Genomic DNA, 14,823 nt, shown 5'->3' with positions numbered 1-14,823 from the left:
AGCTCTGCTAAAACCATGGGCGACTGACTGCGTGCTGTTTTCAAGTGATAAATGTATCCTCTTGAAGGGCATAGTCAGAACTATACATTTCTGATTATTCCATGCAAAACAATTGCACACCTTTAGCTCTATCAGAGTTATACAGCAAGTAGCTGCCTGCTTTTCATAATCGGTAAACCTCAATTGATCACGTAATTTCAGATACTTGAGGGTTAGACTTATTTACTATTATATTGTTAAATGGCATTTGTCACGACACCTTGAAGTCCGTTTAAATGAGAAGCCATTATTCAGAGCAGTGGTCACCAACCTTTTTCTGAGTCGATCACTTTCGCAGTCAAAAAGCAAGCTGAGATCTAAGACTCAGATTTGTAAATATTTTTTTATATATATAAATATGAATTAAAATGTAACATTAACCAAATAAAAAACGGTCTGTCAGAATGAGGTTTGTGCAGTTGGCCTAATAGCCTACATCATCACAGTATTTTGGCTATATGCCTGGCCTGCCAATATTGTTCTTCTCAGACCATATTACATTTCAAAACTCGAGCTATGATAATAAAAATAGATCAGTTGGTGTAACACTTGCAAGGTACATCTGAGCATAAATAGACATGTTCAAGTATTTGCTTTTTTATTTTACTGCACTGATGGTACCTGTATCTGATGGTCATGGTGCTTTCAAGACAACTGAACTCGGGGAAACAACAAGGTCAAATCACGACGTCAGTCATCTTCATGTCGGAAAGTCGCAGCTCAAGGCAGGTGCCCGAGTTTCCTACTTGGAATTTCGAGTTGGATGCCTGTTCAAAATTATTTTTCCCAGTTGGATCTCGTTTCCCCCCCCCGAGTTCCCAGTTGTCTTGAAAGCACTGAAGTCAGAGATTTCGGAGTTCCCAGTTTTGAACATGGTATTATTCTCAGCAGAGGGAGGGAGTAGGAGAGGATCCGCCTCTCACGGTCCCTGCTCTCTCCTTCCTTTCTTCTGATGAGACTGACCAGAGAGAGGGAACAGTCTTCCACCTGATGGCGAAACTCGAGTCTCACAGCATCTGCACAAATTCATGTTCATATGTCCAGAGAAAGTGAAATATTGCTAATAATAAAAATGCAGGGTGTTCGATACACTTGGCTACTCATTCAATGCAGCTGCACCTCAAGTGGAAGTAGAGAGAAGCACATGTTTATGTTTTGTAGTGGTGTTGAATAGAACTTACATGAACTCATAAAACCAGCAGTTTTTTTACTGTATTCTTTGACAGTCTCTGGTCATGGTTTTAACAAATTAAAATCTATTTTCCTCTTTCCCCTAGGAGTGAGTCCAGGTGGTTCTTTGGTTTCCCCCTCTCCAGCCAAGACCATCCCTCCTGCCCCAGTAGCCCCCCAGGTAGCCAGCCCTCTGACCAGCATCCTGTCCAAAGTGGACATGACTCCTGAGGAGCTCTTCGGTGCACTGTCCGAATCCCAGGGGCAGGCCAGCGGGCTGAAGGGTGAGAAAACCGTGTGGTAGAGCAAATTTTAAAGAGCGACTGAGCTCATCGTTTAGCTCATTAAGAAAAACTAGATATCAGTCCTGGTGGTGTGGTTCGATGTGTGTTATCGTACCCTGTCAGTTACTGGTGTTAGTCGCTCTTGAAACACCGTAGCAGCAACCGCTATTAGCCTACCACTTCCTCCGAATAGTCAGAAGAAAGAAATTTTATTAATTTAGACTTTTTTGCAGAGGATGTTTTAGTCGCACAATTTTGCATCTAGCTAAGTTGTTTGGGGATTTTGGTATTTCTCAAGTACAAAAATGTGCATGAAAACTAGTAGAGTGCACTTCAGACTATCAAGTCTACTGCTACTATCTATGACCAGAGTATGTGTCTATCTGGTGCTGTTTCATAGCGAATCATGTTACAAAACAGGGCACGGCGGGACACAAGATGCTTGCGAATGGGTTTAGAATTTTTCGAATAAGAAGTGGCAGTTGGGATACAAGTAAGTGTGCATCGTCTCAATTCTCATTCTGCCCAAAACAGTTAAACTCCTCAGTGCTTGACTTGGGCAGGTCATAGAACTCAGTACCGGCACCTCACCTTTTCTACTGCTTGAGTTCCTGCACCTCTAAGTGGCCACTCCAAAAAGGGCTTAGGGGACAAATGTTCTTTAAACATACACTGAACAAAAATATAAACGCAACCATGCAACAATTTCAAAGAATTTACTGAGTTAGTTCGTATGTGGAAATATGTCAATTTAAATCAATTAATTAGGTAATCTATGGATTTCACATGACTGGGAATACAGATATGTTGGTCACAAATACTTTTTTTTTTTTTATGGCGGAAACTGCAACACGCTTTTATACACCTTTTGATCCAGAGCATCCCAAACAAGCTCAGTGGTGACATGTCTGAGTGTGCAGGCAATGGAAGAACTGGGACTTTTTTAGCTTCCATGAATTGTGTACAGATCCTTACGACATGGGGCCGTGCATTATCATGCTGGTGATGGCGGCGGATGAATGGCACGATAATGGGCCTGAGGATCTCGTCATGGTATCTTTGTGCATTCAAATTGTCATTGAAGGTGAACATTTGCCCACTCTAGTTGGTTAGGACGCCGAACTGCAGTCAGGTCAAGACCCTGGCGAGGATGACGAGCACACAGACGAGCTTCCCTGAGACGATTTGTGCAGAAATTCTTCGGTATTGCAAATCCGCGGCTGGTCTCAAAAGATCCCGCAGGTGAAGAAGCCAGAGGTGGAGGTCCTGGGCTGCTGTGGTTAAACGTCTGCGTTTGTGAGGCCGGTTGGACATACTGCCAAATTCTCTAAAATGACATCGGAGGCATCTTATGTTAGAGAAATTAACATTCAATTCTCTGGCAACCGCTCTGGTGAACATTCCTGCAGTCAGCATAACAATTGCACGCTCACTCAAGTTGAGACATCTGGCATTGTGTTGTGATAAAACTGCTCATTTTAGAGTGGCTTTTTATTGTCCCTAGCAGAAGGTGCACCTGTGTAATGATCATTGTTTAATAAGCTATTTGATATGCCACACTTGTCAGGTGGCTGGATTCTCTTGGCAAAGGAGAAATGCTCACTAACAGGGATATCAAGAAATTTGTGCACAACATTTGAGAGAAATAAGCTTTTTGTGCACATGGAACATTTCTGGGATATTTTATTTCAACTCATGAAACACTTTACATGTTACACTGAACAAAAATATAAAAACATAACATTGGCCACGTGTTGTCTTATGTAAACTAGTCAGGCGCTGTGTAATGTGGGCAAGTCTGTCTTTTATGGGGAGGATACAGCACAATCTGCAAAACTGTTTGTCCATACATGACAATTTTCCTTGCCCACTAACACGGGATTGTTGTGGCTATCGAAATCAAAACCCAAGTACAACCCCATGTCATTTGTGCCTAACTCAGTTACACAAATCTCACAACTCCGTTTTGGAATATACTTACTTCTTACACTTTTTAGTCAATTTTGGCACTGGAAGAAATGTGTCTGACCAATATTGAGGCCACATAGACCGCCGCGCCACTCGGGAGCCCTGAGGCACTGCATCTCAGTGCTAGAGGAGTCACTACATACCCTGGCTCGATTCCAGGCTGTATGACAACCGGCCGTGATTGGGAGTCCCATAGGACGGCGCACAATTGACCCAGTGTCGTTAGGGTTTGGCCGGAGTAGGCCCTCATTGTACATAAGAATTTGTTCTTAACTGACTTGCCTAGTTAAATAAAATACACAGGGTATTTTCAACCAGAAAAGTTGGCCGTTGTATTGAGTTGCTCTTTAACCCTTGTGGGAATTGGCCTATATGGATAGGACTACATGAAAATGTTTCTTCCAGAAGAAATATGAAAGGCATAACCATGGTAGCAATTGAAAGAGAACAGTTTGGAGACCACGGGAAAAGTATTAGTCCAAAGGTGAGGACACAACAGTTCACCTGACACAAGACTGAAGCCAAACATTACACTGTTGATTTTGCTGTACTTTTGCTCGCATTTGTTGATAACAAGATGTGAAAATACCCTGGATTCATTCAGTACCATAAGACTATTCCTGCAAAATGTTAGGTTGGTGCAACATAAGGCAACAAAATTACAAGAATTTGAGTGCGAGGACTAACTGGTGTCTCCAAGTAGCCACAGAGTTCCTATGCAGTTTCAATGAACGTTAATGTTTTTTTTTGTTAGCTCTTCTAGCTTTGCCGTTGAGGAACTAGAGCAAGCACACTTCTAGTTGTTTTGCATAACTGCCATCACACAATTACGGTTGTTATTTACGCAATCCAAAAACGGTCCATTATAAATCGCAATCTGGGTCAGGTGGGCATTTGAAAGCTTGTTCTATTGCCAACATGGCTAGCTAAGTGATAAAATGCTGTCTTAATGTTAAGCTTTCACAAGGCAAATCAGAGAAACAGGTTGTAATTAGTGGACAAAGAAAGGAGTCGTGAGTGCATTCGGTTGCTTGTGCTTCTTCAAATGTCTTCACAAACAGGCTCATTCTGCTCAGAACAACCCAGGTTATGGCGCCATATCGTCTTGTAACGAACTGTATATCAAACCTAGTGATCATAAACGTTGACACTATCACAAGTTTTATGATTTGGAAATGTGATGTGCACATTTTGGATATTGTTGTTCTTGACTGCTATTTGAGTAGCAAAGGTGGTGACAGACAGGGAGTGTAAATCTTTATTCTGCTATCACTAATTTTATTGTATTGGGTGAGAATCATTCAGATTCGTACAATGGAGTTCGCTATTCATAGTTGTCATGTATTTTAACACACATTTTAACACACGTCTCCTTCTTAGGCCTCTCCACTCGTCTGAACAGTCCAGCGGAATACCTCTCCTCAAACTCCCCCAGTACAGGCAAGCTCCCTCCCTCCGCCTCCACCCCTACAGCACCCTCTCGAGGCCTTCCTCTCACCTCTCCTACGCTCGAACCAAACCCATCAGCCCCTGCAGTGGAGAACACCACCGCCGTCCCTCAGGCAGCGTCCCTTCCCCAGTCCACACTGCCTTTAGCCATCGGCCCTCACAGAGGGCCGGTCCTGGGGCAGGAGAAAGAAGAAAAGCCTTCCGCTTCCAGCCTGGAGTCCAAGATCCACAGCTTCCTGCAGGGTAATCCTGGCTTTAATGCCTTTAACCTGGGTTTGGCTAGTGTGGCCGTCCAAGCGGGAGGCAGCACCCTCAGCCCCTTAGCGGGTACAGAGACCCAGGGGGGCACTCCGGTACGGGACGAGGCCGGAGGAGGCACCCCCACCCTGGATGAGATCATGGACACTCCGGGAGGAGCAGAGCCATTCCTGGCCAAACAAGGTCAGGTCTCTGGGGTTCCTAAACCAGAAGATGGCAGCCTGTCTCTGTCTCCAACTGCTTGCCATAACCAAGCTTGGCAGGATCCCAACAACACTCATGGCCATTTAGGACTACATCCAGGAGCGCCTAATGGTCAAGGGTACCACCAGTTGCCTTATGAAGGGAAGAAAGAGATGCATGGAATAGCTCCTTCTCTCAGAGTGTCTGGATTGGCCCGTTACCAGCCCATCACGACACAGGTGTCAGCCCCAACCCTTGGGGAGGGGTTACTCAGTAACACACCAGGAGGGCCAAACGCTGACGTGAGTGAAGGAGGATGGTATGGTAATCCCTACCCAGAGGGACAGGCCCTGCATCCCAGCAACCACAACATGGCTGCCTCAGGTGCAGGAGATGGCAAAACCCCCATGTCAGGACTGTATGCATACCAGGGGGAGGGGCAGACGCAGCCCTACCAAACAAGGGATCCTCATGCTCTGCCTTTCCAGCAGGGGGCCAACCCCTCAAGCTTCCTCAACAGCCCTCTGCCCCCCATTCCCCAGCTGCCCCCACCGCCCTTCCCTGGGATACCAGCCCCACTGCAGGACTACCAGGGCCCGCCCGCGTCTGTGATGGTGCCTGTGGAGGCAACTTCACCAAACCCTGAGATTGAGGATGACAGGGCGGGCGTCAGTACATTGGGTGGTCCGGTGATTATCAGTGACCCCTATCACCTTGATGACTTTCGCCGTCACCCAGATGTCCTTCATCGCCACGCGGATGACCCATATCACCCTGACGATTTCCGTCATCACCCCGATGACCTCCACGGCCACTCCGATCTACTCCGCCAGCCTGACAACCTGCATCACCTTGACGACTTCCATCGCCATCCTGATGACCTCCGCCGGCACCCTCACGATCTCTGTCACCCAGACGATCGCTATTATCACCCAGATGATTTCCACCATCTACCTGTAGACGATCCTCATTATCCTTATAGAGTCAGAGAGCGCCTCACTCCCCCCCTCTCTCCCTCAGAAGACCCTTACTACTATAACTACCCTCCACGTAGCCCTTCCCCTCCATATGGTCACAGACACCCCCTTCCCCCTCACATGAACCTGCACCACCCTGACCACATGCCCCTGCCTCCCCATCCTCTCCACCTAGTTCGCCATCCACACCTGAGAGGCCTCCCGCGGGGACCCCCACGCCCACCTCTCTATAGCCCCATGTTCAGGGGGAAACGACCTGGGCCTCCTTTCGGTGGACACCCCAGAGGTGGGGGGCCAGGTGGTCCGTTCTTTCCCCCAAAAAGACCACACCTACCTCCGCGGTTCTGACTTGTCAACTGACTTGGTTCACATCAAATTAGTGCTTAGTCTACCGGAATGTCATTGAGGCAGGCGACGTGACACATGGAGGGGTAGAAGAGGAGGCGGATAAGAAATGAGTTGGGGAAAGAAGCTGAAGACTTCAGGTGTACTTTTTAAACCAAGAAGGGGAGCGGAGAAGAGTCCTGAGGAAGAGGGGAATAGATGAGTACAGTTGAAGGAGGAGTAAATTGGGAGGATTGGGAAGAGGATGAGTGAAGACGTGGATCTGGAGCAAGAGGGAATGGAGAAGTCGGCCTGAACAACGGAGATGCAGCGGAATAAAAGAAGATAAGAGGTGGATATATAATTCAGTTTGATTATTGTTCTCATATTTGTTTGAGTATAAAACATTGCATTAAATCTTTAGTTCATTTCCCCCTCTTAATTAGCTCTAAGCTTGCATATATGCTTGTGTGCATGCGTTAGCGTGAGTTACATCTAAGACTACTGTTCATTATTTAAACTGCATTTTAAGACATTGTTCTTTTGCAAAGTAGGCTTAAGCGTCAGAGAAAGGTAGTTACTGCTATGTTTCTCTTGTCATTTTTCAATTAAAAGTTGAGGTCTACTTTCCCTTTGCAAAGACCTAACCGAGATCCCAACAGCCGAGAATTGCTCCTAAGTGGTCTCTTTTTGTTTACACTACATTTTATGTAAGTAGACACAAAGAGAACGTAAACGTAATATTATGTTCTACAATATCCGTTTGTGTAGCTGGGGGACAATGATAAATTCCATAAATGTTATGACTTTGAATATTATAATTGTTAAGCAAAACTTTGTTCAGTGTGCATAGTGCGAAAGATTTAACCCTTCACTGGCTGTGTCATCACTTCTCTCATTTCTCAGAGAAGGATGACACCGACACAGGGCTAATAGAGTAAAACGGGGGGGGGGGGGGGGGGGGGGGGGGGATTGTTGCCCCTAAACGACAAAGAAGAAAAGATCATTTTGGAGCTGGATGAAGAAACTCCACTTTCCGTCTTCAACTATCTTTTACTTGTACTGGCTTTAATAAAAACCTGAGTTTGAAAACCGCAGTGGGAGGTTACTTTCTTTCTCAGTCTTGGGAAATGCCTCTCGCCTGAGTCATGTTTGCCTTTAATTCATCCTCCATGATTCCTATCCATCACCACTTCCACAGTAACATTGATGCCCCTCGGGGTTGTGGTCAATTCAAGTTGTAAACTGATGTTCCAATTCAATAAAAAATGCATTATTGAGAAGCTATTTTCAATGACTTCTCTATATTGAAAGGGAGATGGTATATGTTTTGGATTTAAATTCAAATCATTTCCTGGGTTTGTTGACTTCTGTTTCTGTTCTAACTGACCTCAACCATGATGCCCATGCACTAAATGAAAATGTAAGTGCGTAGTCATCTGGTGTACTGTAGGAAGCGAATAGCCTAAGTGATTCACATCTGTTGCCATGCAACGTGCTGCGTAATTCATTTACTTAGAATGGGAGGTTTAGAAATGACATTTGAGCTCGTGGCCATGTAGGAGTAGCCCACTGGTGCCTGATACAAAATGGTTGAGACACACCAGGAGATTCATTCTGTGACCACAGTGCAAACATTCACTGACCTGTCACAAAGATATATAGTGCCCTCTGTAATTTATTGGGACAGTGAACAATTTGTTCTACTTTTGGCTTTGTTCTCCAGCACTTTTGTATTTGAAAGTATACAATGGCTGAGGTTAAAGTGTAGACTGTCAGCTTTAATTTGAGGTTATTTTTTATCCATATCAGATGAACCATTTAGAAAATATAGCACTTTTTGTACCTAGTCCCCTCCCCTTATAGGGGACCAAAAGTATTGGGACAAATGTGTGTTAAAGTAGTAAATTTTAGTATTTGGTCACATATTCCAAGCACACAATGATCACATCAAATGTGTGACCCTGCAAACTTGTTGGATGCATTATATTATTGTTATGGTTGTTTCAGATTATTTTCTGCCCAATAGAAATGAATGGTAAATAAGAATACAATATGTTTCTAAACACTTCTACATTGTGGATGCTACCATGATTATGGATAGTTAGACGCACAAATATCATCCAACAATTTGAGTCCAGCTTGGCGTAGTCATTGCTTGCTAGGAATATGGGGCCAAATACTGAACTTTTGACTACTTTTAATACGCATAGGTACATTTGTCCAGATACTTTTGAGACTCTAAAATGGGGGGGGGGGACTATGTACAAAAAAAAGTGCTGTAACCTCTAAACGGTTCACCCGATAGGGATGAAACCTCAAACTAAAGCTGACATTATGCACTTTCACCTCATCGTCATTGTTTGATTTTCAATCCATACTTTGAGTATACAGCCGAAAGAAGGAAAAAATGCACATTACGGAGGGCAATGTAAAACAAGTGACACAGAATGTTAATACACGATTGGTTAGATTGACCTGTTGATTGGCTTTTAGATCGGGGGCCTTATTCATAAAGCATCTTAGAGTAGGAGTGTGGATTTAGGATAGGTTTTGCCATTTTTGATCACAATAAAGATAATATGGACATTTAACCTGATCCTAGGTCAGTACTCCTACTCTGAGACACTTGATTACAAATGGACCCAGATTGAATTGGTCTTTCAATCAATTTAGAAAATAAAACTACATCCAAAAACAGCTGGATCTGCTGTTCCTAGATGTTCGTGAACAGTAACTTATGTTAAATAATGAATGTGGTTAGTGAAGGACCTTTTAAGGTTATCTAAACAGGACGAGACAATGCCCTGCCTTCGGTTTAAGTTTTCGCTGCCTGTGCTCACTATTATTAGAGAACGGCCATCACCCATGGCCTGATTCACTATGCTTCCTTGGAAAATAGTACTTATAGGCCTGGGGTCATATATAGGAGAGCTTAGAATCAGTTTAGATCACAAGAATGGACCTGGGGAAACGGATCCTAGATTAGCACCACTACTCTTGACACGCTTTTATGAGTCTTGCAGATCCTCTGTAATGTTGCAGTGCTCTTATGCTTTACTAAAAAGATGAGCTTTGATCAGTTTTGTCATTTAAATGACTTGCAGCCAGTTCTGCAGTGCTGGTTTAAATTCTGGCCTTGACCATGACTTCAATAGAATACTTTATCTATGACATGATTCTTTACAATACCAAAATAAACCAAACACTGAAATTGTGTCCGAGCTAATATGTCTGAGTAGGCATTGAATAAATAATGCGGGAATAATCTGTGGTGTAAAAAGTACTCAATTGTCATACTTCAGTAAAAGTAAAGACCTTTTTTTTAATAGAAAATTACTCAAGGTAAAAGTGAGCCACCCAGTAAAAATCTACATGAGTAAAAGTCAAAGTATTTTGTTTTAAATATACTTGTGCCAAAAGTAGCTAATTGCTCAAATATATTTTATCAAAAGTGAAAGTATAAATAATTTAAAATGTCTTAAGCAAACCAGACCACCATTATTATTTATTTATTTATTTATTTACGGATAGCCAGGGCCACACTCAATCACTCAAATAATTTACAAATGAAGCATGTGTATCTCTAGTGAGTTCGCCAGATCAGAGGCAGCAGGGATGTTCTCTTGATAAATGCGTGAATTTGACCATTTTCTTGTCCTGCTAAACATTCAAAATGTAACACGTACTTTTGAGTGTCAGGGAAATGTAGGGAATAAAAAGTACATTATTTTCTTTAGGAATGTAGTAAAGTACAGGTTGTCAAATATAAGTAGTAAAGTATGGATACCCCCAAATACTACTTAAGTACTTTACACCACTGAATAATATGTTATGAAGACATTTATTGAAATGTAATTGAAGTATTTTTTTTTAGTTAATTGGAAATAGACAAGATCATTTGTATAATTTTGTGGATTTTGTTTCAGTAAGGGGAGCTACACAAAAACAACCAAACTATATGTGATCATTTTACATATTGCGAAATGCATCCGTGTGTCGTCCCTGACCACTATGTGAAAACGGTTTTCTCCGTTTTGCTATAAGTAATAATCGGGATGACGTAGGTCTATATAAAATGGTAATCAAAGTGTAGGGTAATATTAGACATACTGTAGATGTGTATGTTGTATACAAACAAACGTGGGCAATGTTCAGTACTCGGGCGCTAGATGTCAGTAAAGTTTCTCATAGGCATTTGTCTCGCAGTAAGAACATATGCTAATCGGAAGAACGGTCGGATAACGTCTGAGCAATTTGAGACAAGCAGCATAGTGTTTTAAATGTAAAAGTGAAATAAAAAGCACACCGCGTTTGTTCCTTTGCATCGCACGGTCTTGGTTTACGTGTAGCTTACTGTTTGTTGCCTATTCATAAGTGCCTCCTTATCTGACGAGAGCATGGTACGTTTCCCTGCTCATCTTTAGAGCCCCGTATTGTAATTTTAAGGTATTGACGAATGTTTAAAGTTGTGTACAATCAGTGCGCAGAACCTTGCATAAAAAAGGTTTTTCGTGTGCGCGTTTTCGAACTGTGCAGGTCAGAGGCGTGTTCAGCAGGACGTAACGTTCAGATAGCAAATTTCTATGTTGGACAGCCATGGCTACACCGACATGTAGATGAAGGAATCAAGTCGGCCTTATTCATTGAATTTCTATATGCAACGTTCAAGAACGTTTTGCAACTGAACGTGGCCCAGGCGCTGGCACATTCAGGAAAGGGATTGACGCACAAAGATGAAAGATATATGACAAATATAGGTACAGGATAATATCCGACAAAATAGTGACGTTGTTACTAATGTTGAATGGAAAACGATAAGAGTAAACATGGAGTAAAGCAATTGATATTTGAATGTTATAGCCACACTAAGTGTGCCTATAATCAAAGAACAAAAATGTTTAAAAAAAATAAAAAAAAACATTTTGTATATTTTACTTAACCTTTAATTTAACTAAATGAAATGCATCCCTCTGACATTTTCATGTTCAAGTAGCCCTTCATTTAGTCCTTTATTTGTGTAGTGCTCATGGAAGGTCATTCCATGAGAGCAACATTACATTACTAAAAACATGACTTGCAGCGTTAACCTACCATGGTCTCGACAAAAAACGAAACAGTAGTGTAGGTAGCCCTACAGGTTGTTAAAAAGGTGTAAACCTTGTGGGATTTTGTTTTCATAAAACAACTGTGAAGTGATGTCCAGCTCTGGATCTGAGCATTTGCCCTTACTATGATAATGGTTAGCTTCATTTATTGTGTATTGTTCTATTTTAGGTGCTTTATAGATTTTTTTCCCCCTCGCCTTACTCTGTTCTAATACCTCTTTTCTTTCCATCTTTCCTTTCTCCTGTTAACAGTAACCTGGATGACTGATATGGTGACCTGTGTAAGGAGTGGGAAACTGCTGGCATGAGTGATGAGACAACAAGGACCGATATCTCCTCAACGTCCACTAACCCGGGTAATGAAACGTTTAACACCGCCAAAGAAAAACTAAATACAGGGAAGTTTCTCTGACACAGATGAATCCTAATCATGGTCTATAATTCTAGCTCAAGTGAGAATCTCTATTGAAAATGCTTGTGAGTCCAGGATTAGGCATAATCTATGTCTGGGATATCTCCCATGTATGACTGGCCTTGTGTTGGCCATAATTTAGTTGAGGAAAGTAATTTTATTGATCATTTCCACAGGTTTGTGAAACAATTTAAGTCAAGATACTGTACGTAGTTATTCAAGCACCCTCTAGTGGTGCAATGTGTCTTATTTGAGAAGAACCACAATGATATTGTCAGGGTGGTGGTATGATTTACTAAGGCTGCTTCCCAAATGGCACCCCGGTCAAAAGTAGTGCACTATATAGGTAATCTCGTTCCCAGACACTTCTGCCCAAATGCATGGAAGGTCTAGTGGACCAATATGTCAAACTAAGCATTCGTTAGCCAATAAGAAAGATGTGAATCTCCCGGCGTGATAGGCATTGGCTTAATCTACCAACCAATCATCTCCTCCTACAGCTTCCCCCATGTGTCTTGTGCACCTCTGTTGTATCAGAGAGGACGAGGCGAAGCGAAAGGTTTTAATCCTCCCAAAATCTGTCCACGAAAAATAAGCCCACATGTTGAGTAATTTTTGTATGGAGGTAAATGAGTGTTGAATTTGGTCAACATTTTTTTATTGCTAATTTACTACTTGAGGCTTGTTTGATCTAATGTAAGTCTAGTAATGGTTAGGTTGTTACGAATGGCATTTCGGCAACTTTGAAAAAATTTACTGTATATCGTAGTAGTGCCTGTTGTCATAGAGCTAGTGGAGTCATCATGGACATAACCCGTTTTAACATGGTTACTGCCCTCACCGTTTTAACATGGATACAGCCATTGAAGTCTTCCACAATTCCACCATGGGTGGGAAATCCTCTGAGCCAATAAAGATTGCCTCAATGGCGCTATAATGGCACAGCTACAAAGATGAGTTCTCTGTCTAGCTCTATGGCCTCTTCACACACTTATCTCCTTTTTCATTGGCTAGAATGATTCCACCTGATCTCGCTTCCTCCCCCCCTGCCTTCCATGTATTTCCATTGTTGGAGTGGTATATCTACTATCTTGTCAATATAATAGACCATCTTTGGTTGTATCGGTCTGATGTCTTGGCAATAAAGAGATTGTAACTCTTATCGGTATAGTCCTCCCTCCATGCGACACAAATCGACCACAGATATTAATGGTGTAGGCTTTCTTCTCTGTGAAGCCATTGGCTGGCTAGCTAGCTATTTTCTTTGCTAATTAGCAAGCTGGAAGTTTTGTTTTTGCTAGCACACTGGCGCAAGTTCCTGCCCGGGTCATGCCTCCATTTGGAGCAACGCCTTGCGGTCGTGTGATTCGCTCAAGTTAAATGATGACAGATACTTTACTCAATAAGTCACTCACATAGAATTGCATGATCATTCACGCTAAGCCCACTTTGCATCGTTGATATCCTAGGCTCATATGCGATGTGCGCAATAGCCCTGTAATGAGGTTACTATAAATTGAATAGGGGCCCATTGGGGACACATTGAGCCTAATGTGTACCTGCTAAGCTCACCTGGCCAACTGGCTGTATTGTTATGACTGATTTGCTGTGTGTAACTTTGTCCCATCTCTTTGAATGTCTCTTGAGGAGGAGAACCAGAGGGGAGCAGAGTGGTTGAGAGACGGCTAAAGGACATGTCACTTAGCCAGGGACAGGAAGTACAGCCAGAATGAGTGAGCTTGGTGCCGCAAACATGAGACCAGACAGGTTAAGCTCTCTGTTTTACACACACACACACACACACACACAGTATTCTACTTTGGTAAATTCTGTACATTTAAACCATGTATTTTTAATTAACAGATTTGATTCAAATAAAAGCAATCATAACATGTATGTTTCTCTTTACACAATAAAATATTTATTATCATACCTCTTTTTATTGCTCAGTTACTTGTATCTTTTGCTTAAACCTTAAACTGACATGTCCATTGTTGATGCATTATGAGGCACAGTGAGTGACAGTCTAGGTACTCCCAACTGTGTTGATAGGATCATCATATTCATATTCGTTGGATAGATCACACTTACATTTTACAGAAAGTGTTCTATCTTGAGAATGTCACCGCTGACATCGAGCAGTAGAAAATGTGAGGTGCAGGTACTCGGCTCAAGTGAGCCCCTGCTCAAGTTAAGCCCTAAGCCTAACTTTTTCTTCTTCTTGTCAATTGACATGCACCATCTGAAATAATCACCTGCCAATTTCAACTATTTTCTAAATGTCAACCATTGTATTGTATCATCAAGATGAGTAAGATAAACTCTAAAGTTTAGTCTAAAGTTCTTAGTCCATGCATGTGCTTAGGAATGGAAGTGGGGACATGATTTAAGGAGGGATGATAGATGGCAAATTTAAGAAATGGTTTGGGTTGGGTACAATAAATATTGAGGGGAAAAAAAGATTAAAACACCACTGGCTATTTAAAACTGGGATAACCCCAGTGGGGGTTTCGGCAAGAGCTCATACAACTATCTGTTTTTCATTGTGAGAAAATCTTGTACTGTACGTGTTTATTTGAAGTGCCATGATTAGGTATGTGCGCATAAGTGAATGCTGTCATGTGGGCCTATTGTTTACATGTTCGCTCATT

General features: G+C 42.3%; 2 protein-coding genes across 2 annotated transcripts in view; both read left to right on the top strand.

Annotated features, from left to right (window-relative positions):
* The window catches only part of LOC139392119 (regulation of nuclear pre-mRNA domain containing 2a), a 33,844-nt gene extending 26,100 nt beyond the window's left edge, over nt 1-7,744 (top strand). Inside the window, exons 9-10 of the mRNA XM_071139840.1 lie at nt 1,317-1,493; nt 4,842-7,744. Of these exons, the coding sequence (XP_070995941.1) occupies nt 1,317-1,493; nt 4,842-6,676 (2,012 nt within the window). The 3' untranslated portion in view covers nt 6,677-7,744. The remainder of the gene's footprint in view (nt 1-1,316; nt 1,494-4,841) is intronic.
* LOC139392120 (cugbp, Elav-like family member 3a) overlaps nt 6,801-14,823 on the top strand; it is a 28,140-nt gene continuing 20,117 nt past the window's right edge. The window contains 2 exon segments of the mRNA XM_071139841.1: nt 6,801-7,004; nt 12,013-12,116. The gene's annotated coding sequence lies outside the window, so the exon portion shown is untranslated.

The sequence above is a fragment of the Oncorhynchus clarkii genome, chromosome 32, assembly GCF_045791955.1.
Source record: "Oncorhynchus clarkii lewisi isolate Uvic-CL-2024 chromosome 32, UVic_Ocla_1.0, whole genome shotgun sequence".
NCBI lineage: Eukaryota > Metazoa > Chordata > Actinopteri > Salmoniformes > Salmonidae > Oncorhynchus > Oncorhynchus clarkii.
The sequence above is the reverse complement of the archived record's forward strand: the minus strand, read 5'-3'. Positions and strand labels throughout refer to the sequence as shown.